Raw genomic sequence first — 17,113 nt, forward strand, 5'->3', positions numbered from 1 at the left:
TTGAATAAAAATTTTAACTGTGAATATAAGATCAGAGTTTGAAGAGTTGGACTTGTTTCCTCTGATTTGATTGGACATTGCTGTTAGTTTGTGGTGACTGTAGGGGGCGCTGCGGCGGCTCCCCTGCTGCAGGCGTATGGGATAACATAAAGCTGAAACGTCGGTGTGGAGTTCTGCTGAAGCCTCGTCTGGAACTGAACTGGTTCTGCAGCGGTTCTTTAAAAGCTCCGTGAAGAACCATCAGCCACTAAACACGACTTCACTCAGCAGACGGTTCTCCATCTGAGAAATAAAAATAAAAACATCTAAAAATGTTTCACCAAGAGCAATACTGAAAAAAAGTTCTTTAGAAAAGTTTGAGAAAAAAAAAAATCACCACCGCACAATTTTTATTTATTTATTTATTTATTTTAATGAGTCTGAAGCCCTTTTGTAAATTCTTTTGAGGAACACTTTAAAGAAAAGCAAAAACTGTGGAGGCAGACATGGTTCTCCTACAGAACCACTCTGAAGAACCTTTTTTTGACACCTTTTATTTTTCCTTTAAGAAATGAGAATAAACCGCTTTTTCCAAGTTCCTTTTTTGCTTTAATGGTTCTTTGAGGCACCAGAAAAAACTCTTTACAGAACCCTGAACCCAGTGGTTCGATGGCGTATCAGGGCCACTGTGGGGAAGAGAAAAACTCAGAAATCCTGAGATTAAATCATAAACTTCCGAGAAACAAAACCCCTTTTCCCCCACAGTGGCCCTGACGTGCTGCCGTACTGTGTGAACAGCCTCACCTGAGCTCTGAGGATGTTCCTGGATGTTCCCGTCGCGGTGTGACTCGGCTCGGTGCGAGGCGGGACTTTATTCCCGTCACTTAAAACAGCAGCGCGTTATTGATTTAGCATCATGTAATTAAACCTTTATAATCTCACGACCTGCAGGATTTTTCCTCATTTGCCTTTTTTTTTTTTTTTTTTTTTTTTTTTTTTTTTTGGTAAATTTAAAACTTTAATCTCAGAAATTCTGAGTTTTCCCACACACACACACACACACACACACACACACACACACACACACACACACACACACACACACAGACACACTCCTCCTCCTCCTCCACCCACCCCACCCCCAAGGCTCCATAGGTTTTTTTTGGCCCTGATGTTCCGTCGTACCAGAAAAGGTTCTCCTCTCTCTGTATGGCAGCACTCTGAGGAACCACGGCTGGTTCCAGCTGGCACCTTCATTTTTCTGTGTTCATGCCAATAAAACTCAGGGAGAGAGAGAGAGAGAGAGAGAGAGAGAGAGAGAGAGAGAGAGAGAGAGACATTCTCACCATCTGAATACGTTCATTCAAAAAAAGGTTGCAGTGTTTGTACAGTTCCAACTTGTTTGTATATATTTAGTGTTTATTATTGAAAAAGGCAAGTTTACATTTTTCTAAATATATATAGCCTATTTTTTTTTTTATTTTATATTCAGCAGCTCCACTATTTAATTTACTATTTAAACTTTTTTTTTATTTCAGACTTTGCTTTGGCGATGTAAACGTGTTTCCCATGACGATGAAGAGAGAAAGAGGCAGAGAGACAGAGAGAGAGAGAGCACGAGAGAGAGAGAGAGAGAGAGAGGAGGAGGAGGAGGAGGAGTGTGATCCCAGGCAGTGACGTGGTAAGACAGAGAGAGAGGCTGGTCGAGAGAGGTAGACACAGAGCCGGGGGGGGGTGATCTCCTTGACGTCACCGAGCCGATTCTCCTTTTAAAGCTGCGGTCAGAGAGAGAGAGAGAGAGAGAGAGAGAGAGAGAGAGAGAGAGAGAGAGAGAGAGAGAGAGAGAGGACTTAAATAGCTCGCTCTCTTCCTTTAACGGGACATTTGACACCTGCGGGATGGACACGAAGCCCTGAGGAGATTCTTCATTTTGATTTTTAAATATTTTTTATTCTTCAGCCTCCGGATCTGCGTGCTTTCCTGCCCGGATGGAGCCGTGATTCCCCCGCAGCAGCAGCAGCAGCAGCGCGGCCGCTTCGCCTCTCCACCGGCACACACACAGACACACACACACACGCACGCAAATACATAGACACACACATTTTTAATTATAATTTGAAATAAAATCCGCAGCCCGTGTTGGTGACCGCCGTCTCTTCCAGCAGGCCTCTCCTCTCTGACTGACACGTTCCCATGCGATTCTTCAGACTCACATTTAAGTGTTTCGTGGATTGTTTTTGAAGGTCGCTGTCCGATTTCGGTGTTATTCTCCCCTATTTTTTTTTATTTCTTAATTAATTTTTTCCCCTCTGTTTTTTGATGTTGAGCGCGCCCCCTCCCTACCCAACGGATATCAGTCAATAACAATAAATTTGTCTGATTTGAGTTTGTGACTCTCTATATATTTTTTATTATTCGTGTCCGAAATTATCATTATTATTAGGCGAAACGTCTATTTGCGTCCGAGTGCGACCTTCCAGCTCCGGCTGTCACGACCCACGCCGGGTGTTTGTACATTAAAAATTAATAATACTGATTATTATCGTCTTGGCGAGAATAAACGGACCGGACTAAGAGAAAGAAAGGCGAAAAGACAGAAAACAGGTCCGTTATACTAAGAGAGCCACCGGGCAGAGCGACTGAGCTGCTCCGCTGGTTTCTGACTGGAGGAGCAGGTGGATCAACCCGAGGAGAGAAATACAAAATAAAAACTGACTGAGAAGAAGAGCGGAGCAAAGAGAAGAGGAGTCCAGCGAAAGAGAGAGCAAAATCTGAGGAATTAAAGGGGAGAGCAGATTGAAGGAGACTCGGACTGGGATTATCTGCTGGGACCGGCTCTCCAGCTGCTCTGCTGCCCGGCTCTGGACGCTCAAAGTCGGCCATGGAAAAGCAGGCGCTCCCGTCCTCCTGCTCGCTGGTCCTCCTGGAGGAGAAGAAGACGCACCTCCTCCACTCCGCTGCCGCCGCCGCCAACGGCACTTTGGTTCCCATGCCGGCGGGGCCCGGCGGGGCGGGCGGCGCCGCGGGCCCGGAGAAGGGCGGGGCGGGTTACCCGGAGCGGGAGACCTGGACGCGGCAGATGGACTTCATCATGTCCTGTGTGGGCTTTGCTGTCGGGCTCGGAAACGTGTGGAGGTTCCCCTACCTGTGCTACAAGAACGGTGGAGGTGAGGCACCACACACGCACACACACACACACACACACACACACACACACACACACACACACACACACACACACACACACAGAATTCCATCACTAATGAGTCCAGCCAATCAGAGCCCAGCAGGGGGAAATACAGGAAATTAGAGGATTTTTGCTCCCAGACTGAATGCCCACGAGTTATTCATTCTGAACCTGTGATGAAGGAGAGCAAGAAACTGGCCGCAGAATCAGCCGGGCAGGCAGCGGCTGTAGCAGCACACCTGGCAGGTACATCAGCACACCTGGACCGCGGAGACAGTGAGCAGGGCACTCCACAGGTTTCTCACAAGCATGAAAAATAAAAACAGAAATATGGTCACATCTGAGAAGGACAGCTGACAGCTCAGCAGGTTTTGATTTGATCTTTATTTGTCTCGACCAGATCCGACAAACAGACGACCAAATATAAGATACAAAAAATATGTGACTAAATATCAAACAGCCAACATGTAGAAAACACACGACGCAGACGGAGGAGGCAAAAAGCTGACGTGGTCCTGCCACGTCCTTACAACATCACATCACTCTACATTGAAAAAAATACAAATAAAAATAAATAAAATAAAATCTCCTAGCGATTACATATATAGCATAAATATTGGAAACAACAGAAATAGAAGTGAAACAAAACAAACAAGAACATATTCACACACTTTTTTCTTCTTCTTGAGCTCCTCTGTGTGATATTTACTCAACATTATTACTTTATGCATAACTTGGGCAGTTTGAAATTGAACTAAATCCATAAATTTCAGTGCATGTGGCTTTAAGTTAAGTAGAACTAGATAAAGTTTATATATATATATAATTATTATTATTTTTATTTATTTATTTATTTTTATTTATTTATTTATTTATTTATTTATTTTTACCCCAAATACAAAGTTCAAAGTTTACACTGAAATTCGAGTCATGAATCAAATCATGCAGTCATGTCAGTGCTTTTATTTTCTTGTGCGTTGTGTTTACTGCATCACATGTCATCATGGGGTAAAATAGGTGTGACTATAAACATTTTCATGCATCGCTTCAAGTGAAAGTATATCCCCCAAGTTTAATGATTTTATGATGAGAATTAAAATAGTGTTTGGCAACAGCTGAGGGATGAGTCGTGTGTGTGTGTGTGTGTGTGTGTGTGTGTGTGTGTGTGTGTGTGTGTGTGTGTGTGTATGTGTGTGTGTGTGTGTGTGTGTGTGTGGCAGTGCTGTATATTAGAGCACTGCATGTTGCAAAGAACTAAAAGGTTTTAGACATTTACAAAAAACACACTTTGGATAAAGGAATAAGAATTACTTCAGTAGTTTTGGGAGGAATTTTTGATTGGCAAGGCTTTTATTTTGAAGGTGCTTGGAGAAATGAGTGTTTTTTTTGTTTTTGTTTTTGTTTTTTGTTTTTTGAACATTTTTTAATTTTGTTTTAAGTGTGTGGTTTGACTCCAGCAGCTCATTGTCCTCATAACTCTGAATATTAAAATCTAATGTTAAAGGAAATATGCCAGTGTGTTCAAAGTGTTCAAAGTGGGGTCTGAGGACTGCCGGCAATCCTTGAGGGCCCTCCAGGGGTCCTCAGCAAAACGAGAATTCCTCTAAAATTTAATTCACCAGTAGTTGTGACAAAAAGCATCGTATTGTTTAGGTTATAGTTTAATTTCACCACTTTGTATCTGTTGGTCAGAGTTAAAGTTGGACGTCTAAAGAAATAAATACCTAACATACCTAACATAACTAAAAATATTTCTTCAGCTTAGTAAAAAGGAAACCAAAAATAATCAGCCATTTGCAAACACAAACAATCTGTAAAAACATTAGAAGTAATATATAAGAAAATTATAAAGAAATCAGTAAAAAAAAAAAAAAAAAAAAAGACTAGAAAACTATCCAGAGATTTGAAGAAAAAAAAGCTTTAAAAAATCAGAAAAATCGAAGAAAAAAATCTGAAAAAAATCCAACCAACCAAACAAGAAAAATTTCAAACAATTAATTAAAAAAATACAAGAAAATGGCTAAAAATGCAATAAAATGGAACTAAGAGAAGCAAAGTCAGTTTTGTTGCGACGGCTGCAGAGGCGTCATGCAGCTCGCGCTCAGCTCGTCTCACCTGAGAAGACATGTCTCTGTGTCTGTGACCAGCAGGGGTCAGGGGTCAGGGGTCAGCCTCTGCACGCTCTTCCACTGATTGGCTGAGAGGTGCTTCAGTCGCTGCTTGCATCATCACTGCAGGAGCAGAGCGAGGCCAGCAAATGCATAACTGCAGCACACACACACACACACACACACACATACAGTGTGATGTGTGTGTGTGTGTGAGAGAGAGAGAGAGGGTATATTTATATTTATGAGTAACAGATTATATTACACACACTGCTGTGTTTTACTGTATTGGAATTGCAGACTGGTGTGTGTGTGTGTGTGTGTGTGTGTGTGTGTGTGTGTGTGTGTGTGTGTCAGACACCACCAGTGGGTGACTCAGTTCAATTCATTTAGCTTTATTGACATGACGTTCATGGTCACGTTGTCATGGATTCAGACAGAGATTAAATTTTAGATGGCACTCTGTGCTTTCAAAAATAAATAAATACAAATATAATACAGATGCATATATATATATATATATAGATATAGATAGATAGATAGATAGATAGATAGATAGATAGATAGATAGATAGATAGATAGATTTGCATTTTGTTCCGAGGGTCAAATAAGTGGAAACTCCACATGTTGTCATTTATGATGGTCAAGTTTTAATTAGAGCCAAACCAATCTGTGCTCCTTAATGACTGAGATTTAAAATGTAATGACAACCCAAAAATAAACAAACATAAAAGTAAAATGTCTGAGTTTAAAAAAAAAATCCTCATAAAAGTAGGAAGAGAGAAAAAGCAGCTTCCAGGAGTAAGAGCGAATGTCGAGGATCAGTTTCAGCTCAGCCACAAGAAAACATGATTTAGTGTCTGTGATCACTTTAACTGCCTCTGGAAGAAAGACACAAAGAAAGAAAGAAAGAAAGAAAGAAGGAAAGAAAGAAAGAAAGAGGAGCTGTCCCACCTGAAAATGTCTCGTCGTTCACACAGTCACCAGGAGACAAGAGGGACGAGAAAGAGAGAGAGAGAGAGAGAGAGAGAAATGCTCAGCTAAAGGTCTGTTTGTTCACACACAGAGAGAGGGGGATGAAGATGAAGAGGAGGGAGGTGTTGGACAGGAGGAAGAAAGGGAGAGGAATTGGGCTGGAGGTGAGGAGGAGGAGGAGGAGAAGGTCAGGCGCCCGTTAAATCAGAGCTCCAGGTGGAAACGTTTTGTTTGTCCCATCAGGGAGAGAGAGACAGATGTGTGTTGGTGTACATGCTCGCTCGCTCTCCTGGTTACGCCGGCTCTCTCTCTCCATCCGTCAGCGCTGCCGCCGAGGGACAGAACAACAGGGGGCAGTTCAGTGTTGTGTCCAGCGGGGGCAGCACTGAGCTAAACAGAGCAGAATATGTGTGGGTCAGTGGGGCTCAATGCTCTGAACTGATCAGTCCATTTGATCCAGATATTGATCAGTAACTGGACTGTTCCTGTCCATATTTCTGCTGCAGACAGGATTATAAACTGAAATTATAATCCATGGCTGTAAAATGCTGTGAGTTTGAGCAGATTTGCACTGGCATTGAGGCTCTGTGCTGCTGACTGGCTGCAGAACCACAGGAGAACCAATCATCTGCTTCCTAAATGTTCCACATTTCCTTCCTCTGAGCTCAGAGAAATGTGGATCTGCTGCATGTTCAAAATGTTCCCTTCTATGTTGTGAAATCTGTAGTCATTTTAACCAACGTACAGTTTTAAAATAAAGATCATTTAGTGAGCAGAGCTTCTGGACGTTCATTTGACTGTGTTTAGCCCAGTTTCAGCCTCTACATGATAAACATGCTGCTGTTAATATGAGCGACTAGCCTGCCTGCTAGTTAGCCGGCTAGCTAACGGTGTGTTCGGGTCAGCTGAGGACGCGCGGCCTCTCTGACCTGCAGGTGTGATCATGCAGGTGTTATCATGCAGGTGTGATCATGCAGGTGTTATCTGACAGAGAACTCTGCTCCCGCACTTATTTTTCAGATATGACCTCCTAAGAAATTCATGGTGGCTGTTTATTGATCTTTGCTCTGCACTGTAAAAGATAAAATGTGGCCGATCAGATCTGGAGCAAACCGGATCCAGTGAGCCAGGCCGATCCAAAGTCTGAGAATAATCCAGTTCACACCAGACGTCCTCATCATGGTCCTCATCATGGTCCTCATCGTGGTCTTCATCGTGGTCTTCATTGTGGTCTTCATGATGGTCTTCATTATGATCTTTATCATGGTCCTCATCATGGTCTTCATCATGGTCTTCATCATGGTCTTCATTATTGTCTTCATCATGGTCTTCATCATGGTCTTCATCATGGTCTTCATCATGGTCTTCATCATGGTCTTCATTATTGTCTTCATCATGGTCCTCATCGTGGTCCTCATCATGGTCTTCAGTATGATCTTTATCATGGTCCTCATCGTGGTCTTCATCGTGGTCTTCATTGTGGTCTTCATCATGGTCCTCATCATGGTCGTCATTATTGTCTTCATCATGGTCTTCATCATGGTGTTCATCATGGTCTTCATCGTGGTCCTCATCATGGTCTTCAGTATGATCTTTATCATGGTCCTCATCATGGTCTTTATCGTGGTCCTCATCATGGTCTTCATTGTGGTCTTCATCGTGGTCCTCATCATGGTCTTCATTGTGGTCTTCATTGTGGTCTTCATCATGGTCCTCATCATGGACTTCAGTATGGTGTAGGTCAGGGGTCGGGAACCTTTTTGACTCAGAGAGCCATAAAAGCACAATTTTTGGAAATTTGTTTCAGTGAGAGCCATATAATATATTTTAAGTGCCGCTTTACATTCGACCGTTTCATCGATGCAATTTTGTCATTGCAAATTAGGCATACCGCAGAACCTGCTCTCTCCACAAAGGCGAATTCTTCAGTCCATTCGTCCTGAAATGTACGATACTCGTCATCTTTTTTTCTTTTCGCCATCTTCTCCGTCGAAGGGTTAGCTTTGAGCTAATGACCGCGCCAACTGATGCAAAAGGGGGCGTGTACCTGTGCACCCAGCAACGGCCCAGTAACGGCCAACGTAGGCTATTATCATCCAATTAAAATAATAGACAATCGCTCATGCAACTGCAACTCTGAACAAGACATGAGCAGTAGAAAATCGATGGATGGATTTAAACAAACGATAATATTTTAAAACCCGAAATCTGCGAGCCAGATGTTATCATCAAAAGAGCCACATCTGGCTCGCGAGCCATAGGTTCCCGACCCCTGGTGTAGGTATTTTACCGTGGAGCTCAGGAGGACCTGGTGAAGCTCAGAGCAGAACACAGATTAGCTCGTATGTTGAACATGCAGAGATCCTTCTAATCCAGGCTGGTTAGCAGACGTCTGCTGGGACACTCTGCTTTAACCCCGTGGTTTAACCCTGAGGGCTCTGCGGAGGCTCAGGTGGGACAGGTGATTTATTTGGCACGCGGTGACAGACTGGCGGTTGCAGGTGGTTAAATGCAGGTCAGACTCTCTCCAGCCCAGATCTGGTCTGAGTCTGCTGCTCTGCTCTGTTTACTTTAGAGAGTTTACTTATGTTAATATTTTAGTTTAGTTTGGTTAATTTAATTTAGTTTAATGTTGTTTCTTTTTCTTTTTGGTCTGGTTTAGTCTGCTCTGGTCTGGTCTGGTCTGGACTGGACTGGACTGGACTGGTCTGGTCTGGACTGGACTGGACTGGACTGGTCTGGTCTGGTCTGGTCTGGACTGGACTGGACTGGTCTGGTCTGGTTTAGTCTGCTCTGCTCTGCTCTGGACTGGTCTGGTCTGGTCTGGTCTGGTCTGGTCTGGTCTGGACTCGACTGGTTTGGTCTGGACTGGTCTGGTCTGGTCTGGTCTGGTCTGGTCTGGTCTGGTTTGGTCTGGACTGGTCTGGTCTGGTCTGGTCTGGTTTGGTCTGGACTGGTCTGGTCTGGTCTGGTCTGGTCTGGTCTGGTCTGGACTGGTCTGGTCTGGTCTGGTGAAGTTGTGTTCTTGTCAGAGGTCGGAGGACTGCAGTGAGTTGGTGTGAAGCTTCAACATCACGTTCTGTTGTGCTTTAATTATTTTTGTTTTGGCATTTCTGTTATATTTGACAGACAGACAGGCAGGACAGACAGCAGACAGACAGACAGGCAGGACAGACAGCAGACAGACAGACAGCAGACAGACAGACAGGCAGGACAGGACTGGGTAGGGATACGGGTGGTTTCAGTAAATGGTCCGGGCTCAGGCGCTGCAGGAGAACGTCAGCAGAACGTCAGCAGAATGTCAGCAGAACGTCAGCAGAACGTGACGAGTTAAAGCCTAACATGTAAATGTGAACAGCAGGACTGAGGCGGACTGGGCCTTTATTTTGATGCCAGGTAACCTGCAGTGCTGCCAGCTCACCTGAGCTGAGATCAGTCTGCCCGGCTTCCTGCTGCCAGCCTCGTCAGCATCATAACCATCATCATCATCATCATCATCATCATCATCATCATCATTATAGCGATATGTTGTCTTTTTAAAAAGTTACAACAGGATTTACAGTAAAGAGAGAAGAAAGGACAAAAAAACAGAAAGAGGACAAAGGTGTTCAACATCAGTCCCTCCTCCCCCACCTCCACAGTCACTCAGTAGATTTATTATCCTGCAGAGAGAGGGAGAGAGAGAGAGAGAGAGAGAGAGAGAGAGAGAGAGAGTGTGTGTGTGTGTGTGAGTGTGTGTGTGTTTTACAACTGCAGTCACCCTGCCAAGGACAGGCCAGCTCTCTCTCCGTCTCTGTCTCTCTCTCTCTCTCTCTCACACACACACACACACACACACACACACACACACACACACACACACACACACACACAGAGTAATTCTCTGTCTGAACGCTCCACTGATTATAAAATGACCCAAAGCTCAGTGTTCATCTTTCAGAGATCAGAGCTGTCCTTGGAGCGCCACACTGTGTGAGTGTGTGTGTGTGCGTGTGTGTGTGTGCATGTGTGTGTGTGTGTGTGTGTGTGTGTGTGTGTGTCCTTGTAGTGCCTTTGAAATCTAGACAGAGCAGTTTTTCTCACAGATCTGAGAGCAGCAGCAGCAGCAGGATCTGGGTTTTCTGTATCACGTTTTACATTTCAGTTGTTTGTGTGAATCTGATCTGGGACCTGTGGCGGCCCGGCGGCCCGGCGGCGTGGTGTGGTGGCGCGGCGCTCAGCGGGTCAGAGGTCACGTATTCGTAACACGTATTCCTGGAAATGGAGGCGAGGCGGCGCCGCGTCCCGCCGCGTCTCACTGCAGGAAACTGAAACGCTGCCACTGTTTTTCCTGCCTCCTGCAGGCCGGACTCAGGAAGCTGCTGTTAAAGGTGCATTACGTCAAACTGCCGAGCGCCCACAAATGCCAGGATGTTTACACTCAGCCGATGAAAAAAATATGAAATAAACATGTGATTTGATGGTTGAGTCTACGTGGTTCACATCACCGACAGAAATAGAAAAATAAATGAGAAATATAAAAATATGCGCTTTCGAAATTAGAAATCGATGTCAGTGTCTAAAAGCAGCACCACTGTTGTGTTTTTAAGCAGTTGTTGTGTTTTATTTTAAGTTGTGTTTTTATGATGCTAACAAAACTCAGCGCAAGCGCCTCGTTCCTGGCTGCATCGCTGTCGTGACAATAATGACGGTCAAGCTCACCCTTGCGTGTAATAATGCAATTATACAACTATTACCAACAAAATAAATTTATGATCAAAATGTATCCATACTGTGGGCATTTCGCTCTCAAAATATCAAAGTTTTTGCTAGTATTCTCTCCGTTTCAGTGGGATCATGAGATCTGACGGTAACTAGCCCTTGTCAGCCAACTTGGGCTTATCATGTTTTCTAGACATCGTGATTCCCCAAAACTGAATAAATACACACGCAGCAACACAAACTGCTCTGCTAGCTCAGTCATGTTGGAACTAGAATATCCGCTGGAAAAAATCATTTTTTCATGGACTGATAGTTATACTTCTGCCGACTTCTCAGTCATTTTTAATCTAACAGTTGCCGTGACAACGACTCACCAACACAGCTGATCTTTATCTCCAACCAACTTATATGAACAGTTATATTTAAATACAGGCTACTGCTTTCCAGTGTCGGCCACAACAAACATCTGTCTTTTCATAAAGTCACCGGCAGATGTTTTATTTCAGCTGGGGGTGTGTCACTCCAATTTAACATCAGCTCCGATTAATGTGGCTAAGCAGCAAAAGTAAGGACAGTAAGCAGTCACATTAAGGCTGAACAGAGTTATAGAATCACCTTTTCAGGCTGTTATCAATTTACCTCTGAAATAAAGACCACAGTTTTCACAGATGTGTTGATTTATTAAATGTTCATTTCAATGTACAGATGCAAACAAATTGATAAATTAAATAAATCAATGGCCCAGGAAACTCATAAAGAATAAACAAATTAATAATGATTAATAGGCTGATTAATAACTGATAACATTAACACATTAATAACAAGAACAAAGTTATAGCGGCACATCTCCACGGAAAATCTGACAGGTACTGTCCGTGGTGCTGAATCTGCCTCAGCAGGTACTGTCCGTGGTGCTGAATCCGCCTCAGCAGGTACTGTCCGTGGTGCTGAATCTGCTGAGGCATTTCATTCTCTTTATTATAGAAATTAAAGTTCCATAAAATTCACGGAGGATCTTGTTCAGCTCTTCTTTCCTTACAGGTGAGAAATCAGCTGTCTGCCCGGTGTTTGTCAGGTAGTCTTGTAGACATTTGACGGCCCAAGACGTTGACCAGGCCGTACCGGCTTCATTTCCTGACCTCTCCAGCTGATCCAGCTCTTCACTCGTCACTCTCACGTATCTCTCCTTTTTCTCTTCTGTCTTGTCTTCCTCGTTCAGCCGTTTATCCAAACTTAGGTCGCCAAAGAAATCAATACTGACAACAAAACGGTCCATTATGCAGACTAACAAAGTTGACAGCGTCTTTTGATGCAGGCTTCGGTGAAATGTTTCGTGTTGCCATGGAAACCACACAGACTCAGGCAATAAGATATAGGCGGACTAATATTTTCAGTGATGAGGTATTTTTCATTTGAGAGCACAGCTAGCTGTGCTGTCATGCTCATTTGAGCACATTCTAAACGTCTGATTGACCAATCAGATTGCTCGGTTGGATCTGTGTGTTGTATAATCAGGACTTTTTCAAACTGAAACGCTCCCTCCTCCTCTTCCTCCTCCTCCTCCTCCGCCAGGGAAAATAGTCCCCGGGTTGTTCATTGCAGAACATTATGAGGTGGCTGCTTCAACCACAAACTCACAGTCTGGTTCTATGACAGTGAAGACATGGGGACCAAATCACTGGGATGGAGCCTTTAACCAGCGTCTGCTCGTTTCCACCAACACACAGCACAAACAACAAACATCATTTAGAGAACTGATTTTTTAGAAAAGTCCCATTGACTGCTGTTCATTTGACTCTGTTTAGCTCAGCTTCAGCCTCTACGGCGCCCCCTGCAGGTGGACACACACACGTTTTTGGTGGTGGATCATTGCGTGAGTCCAACCGATAAATTACATATATTGATTTTTTTTTCCTCCTATAATCGTGAGCAGCTCCCATGATTATTCCTGTCCTGAAAAACGTCAAGTAACCCCGAGAACTCAGAGAACATCGGCTGTGATTGGCTGATGAGGAGACCCCCCCCCCCCCCCCCCCCCCCCCCCCGGGGCCCTGCAGGCTGCAGCCCTGTGAGCCCTGATGCATGTGGACATGTGCATTTCTGTCCTGCGTGTGTGTGTGTGTGTGTGTGTGCTGATGGATCTTAGTGTGTGTTAGTCACATGTCCCCCTCCCCTCTCACTGTTATATTGGATTGACAGAAAGCAGAGGCGGTTTGACCCGCCGCTCGGCTGACACTGACACTGCCGCTCGCCTCGCTTTGTGTCGCTCCTCCTCTCAGAGGAAGTTTTCCTCTGAATAAACGCCGGCGTGTCTCCTCGGAGCATTGGGCTGCCGGGAACACGGCGGTGACCCACGTCAGATCACGCCTCTGCATTCACACACAACACGTCCACGTCGGCTTTCAGAGCGTGATTACAGCCGGAGAGAAATGATGTTCAACAAAGACAAAGACAGAGACAGAGACAAAACAAAACGAGACGAGACGAGACGAGACGAGACGAGGCGAGACGAGACGAGACGGGACGAGACGAGCTACAATCAGATCATAGACGATAACAACTACGACGACGTGTGTGTTTGGTTTTTGTTGACAAATCAACTATCAGACGTTGAAAAATCCCCGCTCTGCTGCGTCTCTCAGAATAAAACCTCGCAGTGTGCTGCCCTGTGATTGGCTGACCTGGCTGAATGGGGGCGGGGCCACAGCCTCACACACAGCTGAGTGTGCTGGTTGGTTGGTTGTTGGTTTGCAGTGAAGCAGCAGCAGAGCAGCTCCTGCACTTCAGACTGAAGCTAAAATCATCTGATCAAGAGTCTCTGCGCTGATTTCATCTGAAAAATCACTGAAGTGCATTCGACTGAACTGAGCCTGAACGCAGCTCCAACACCCACTCACTTAGCTAGTTAGCTAGTCAGGCAGCTCGTTCTGGTAGCTAGCTGGTTTGCTAAGTAGGCAGTCAGCTGGTTGGTCTAGTTAGCTGGTTGGGTGGTGAAACAGCTGCTTCATGTCGTTAGCTGTTTGGTTAGTGTAAGTCAGTTTCTTAGCTCGTTAGTTAGCTAATTAGTCAGTTATTAAGTTAGTTAAACAGAGTGGTAGCTCTAACTGACTTTAACTAACTAAACAAACTAAGTTAGTTTAAGCAGTTCTATGTTGCTGTTAGCGACTTAGCCTGTCAGTTAGTTGAGTGAGTTAGCTTGAGTGGGAGTCAGTCGGTTAGTTTAGTCAGTTTGTGTAGTTTAAGTTACTTTAAGCTGCCAGTCAGTTTGTACATGAGTTTGTTCATTACTCAGCTAATTAATCAGTTACTTAGTTAGCTAAGTATAGTGGTAGTTAGGTGTTAGTTAGTGAGGTAGCTAGCTAGAGTGGTAGTTAGTCAATAATACATGAGTTAGTTTGTTTAATTAGCTTAACAGTTAGCCACTTAGCAGCCAGTCAGTCTGGACATGAGTTTGTTCATTAGTTAGCTAATCAGTCAGTCAGTCAGTCAGTTAGTTAGCTTGTGTAGCTAACAGGCTAACAGCTGCTGCTGGTCCTCAGAGGGAGGAAGCCTCTGTCGGGGTCAGGGGTCAGGGGTCAGGGGTCAGGGCTATGTTTAGGCTCAGGGATGAAGTGATGGAGCTGAAACTTCTGACAGTACATCAGCGTGCTAAAGGCTGTGTGTGTGTGTGTGTGTGTGTGTGTGTGTGTGTGTGTGTGTGTGTGTGTGTGACAGAGAGGGGGGATGTGGTGTTCATAGTGTGTGTGTGTGTGTGTGTCTGTGTCTCCCCGTCTGGCTGCCAAGTGTGACATCATCATCCCTCGCCCCACGTGGACGGGAGATTAACAGGAGTGGCCTGTAATCTTTTAATCTTGTTGACCAGTCTTCCTCTCCTCTCCTCTCTTCCTCTCCTCTCCTCTCTTCCTCTCCTCTCCTCCTCCCTTTGTTTCCTCTCCTCCTCTCCTCATTTCCTCTTCTTGTTCCCTCTCCTCCTCTCCTTGTTTCCTCTCCTCGTTTCCTCTCCTCTCGTGGTTTTCTGTTGACATGAGCAGCTGTTATTGGAGCTTCAGACTCCTCCAGACGTTGTTCTCACTGCGAGCCTGGAGGATAAAAACAGTAAAACACAGCAACAACAAATTAAAAAACACGTTCTTTAAAAGAGGAAAACCTGGAGTGAAAACAGTAAAACGAGTTGAAATGTAACTGAAGTCATGAAGCGGTGGGAGGGAAAGGAAAAGGCGGTGCAGGTGTGAGCGCAGATTAAAACATGAAAACATGACGGATAAAAAGATTTAACCAATAAAAGTAAACATTTTAATAAGCAGCAGATGGTGTGAACGCCGAGCCTCCTTCATAATCCTGACAGCTCTCTCTCTCTCTCTCTCTCTCTCTCTCTCTCTCCTGCTCTGTCTGCTGCTCGCTCGCCCAGCCTCGCTCTCTCTCTCTGTCTCTCTCTCTATCCTCTCCTCACATTCTTAGTTCCACACCTCTGTCTCTACCTCGCTCGCTCATTTCTCTCTCTCTCCTCTCTCTCCTCTCTCTCCCCTCTCTCTCTCTCTCTCTCTCTCTCTCCCTCTCTCTCTCTCTCAGTTTTATAGATTCGATCCACACAGAAGCAACAAGCGATTTGATGAAATGAACTTTGTAATATTACATAATCATCAGTCTCTCTCTCTCTCTCTCTCTCTCTCTCTCTCTCTCTCTCTCTCTCTCTGCTGACCCCTCGCTCAGGCCGCACTGACCATGTCCTCCTAATGTTGCATAACACCCACACACACACACACACACACACACACACACACACACGCAGCAGAGAGGTAACTGGTCAGCTGTTCGGGGGGGGGGGGTCTGGTGAAGGAGCAGGCTGCTGTCTGGCCTCCTGTCCACAGGAAACAGACTTTACTTTTTCTTTTGGTCTCTGAAAACTGTCAGACGGGTTTTCCTCTGTGGAGTCTGAATGGAGAAGCGAGGCTGACAGGTGATTTGGCCCTGAGAGGAGGAGGAGCTGATGAAATGTCCCTTTACTGGTCCAAAGCAAACAGGCGAGCCGAGCGGAGACGGGACGGGTGTCCGCTCGGCTCCGACATGCTGCCTTTGCTTCTCTGCTTCTATTTTATTATTTTGATTTTTTTTATTTTGCAGGACGGTTTAATGTGTTCAGACATTTTGGACACTTGTAGTTCAGATCTGGAGCTTCACGCAGACCACATCAACATTTAAAGGAATATTCCAGCATTTTGGGCATAATCTCCCTTTCCCGACGTCCCCAGACTGAGACCAGATGTTAGAGACCATGTCCACCTCTGGATGTCCAGTGGTTCACTTCCTATGCGTAGCATTTCCTGTTAGCTTAGCATAAAGACCTGAAGTCTATGGGAGTCGTTAGCCTGTCTCAGTCAAAGTGAAAGAACAAACCTTGGAGCAGCTCTGAAGTGTCTGATTCACACCCTGATTGTGTTTACACGGTCTTTAGTATCCCGGCTTTGAGCAGATCCGGGATCTGATGTTTACATGGAACACAGAGAAACCTGTTTATTCATATCCCTGTATACATGATAAATACCAGGAACCTGTTTTCTGATCACTGCATCCTCTCTGATTAGGTGTGTGTTACGTCTTTTACGTCTTTAGTTTACAACAGATATAGCAGGAAGTGAGATATATTTATTATATTTAGAGGGAAGACAAACATGAGAGCTCTGTGGCTTCTAGCGGCTCAGCGATAGGAAATCCTCACGTTGCATTACAGCTACGGCTCGTCCACTTCATCTTCAGCAACGGCAGGAGAGAGCGACAACAAATATTGAACACGTCACCAACTTTGTCAGGTGTTCGGCTGTCACTGCCACCACGCAGCACGAGGCCGTGACTGGAGGTTACATGGATCGCTCTCATGGAGTTCACAGGTTCAGAGTGGAGAGAAAGCCTCAGAATGAGTAGGGCGTCCTCCCTGTGGCGCCTGGGCACGCGGTGGGCAGCCGTCAGAGAGCGGGATGAGGCTCCATGCTCCAGTGTCCCAGCTTCTATTGGAGAACTCCAGGTGGCAAAACCGGGTTTCTTGAAACCGGGATAAGGTCATAACCCAGTTTCTGAATTCGGGATGTGGTGTTTAGAGCACAAACACAAAAACGGGATACTTAAAAAACCCGATCAAAACCAGGATACTAAAGGCCATGTAAACAC

The 17,113-nt window shown here is 45.0% G+C and overlaps 1 protein-coding gene across 1 annotated transcript in view; it reads left to right on the forward strand.

Annotated features, from left to right (window-relative positions):
- The first annotated feature begins 1,808 nt into the window (after nucleotides 1–1,808).
- slc6a8 (solute carrier family 6 member 8) overlaps nucleotides 1,809–17,113 on the forward strand; it is a 49,999-nt gene continuing 34,694 nt past the window's right edge. Inside the window, exon 1 of the mRNA XM_030055400.1 lies at nucleotides 1,809–3,146. Coding sequence (XP_029911260.1) covers nucleotides 2,861–3,146 — 286 coding nt within the window. The 5' untranslated portion in view covers nucleotides 1,809–2,860. The remainder of the gene's footprint in view (nucleotides 3,147–17,113) is intronic.

The sequence above is a fragment of the Myripristis murdjan genome, chromosome 7, assembly GCF_902150065.1.
Source record: "Myripristis murdjan chromosome 7, fMyrMur1.1, whole genome shotgun sequence".
Lineage (NCBI taxonomy): Eukaryota > Metazoa > Chordata > Actinopteri > Holocentriformes > Holocentridae > Myripristis > Myripristis murdjan.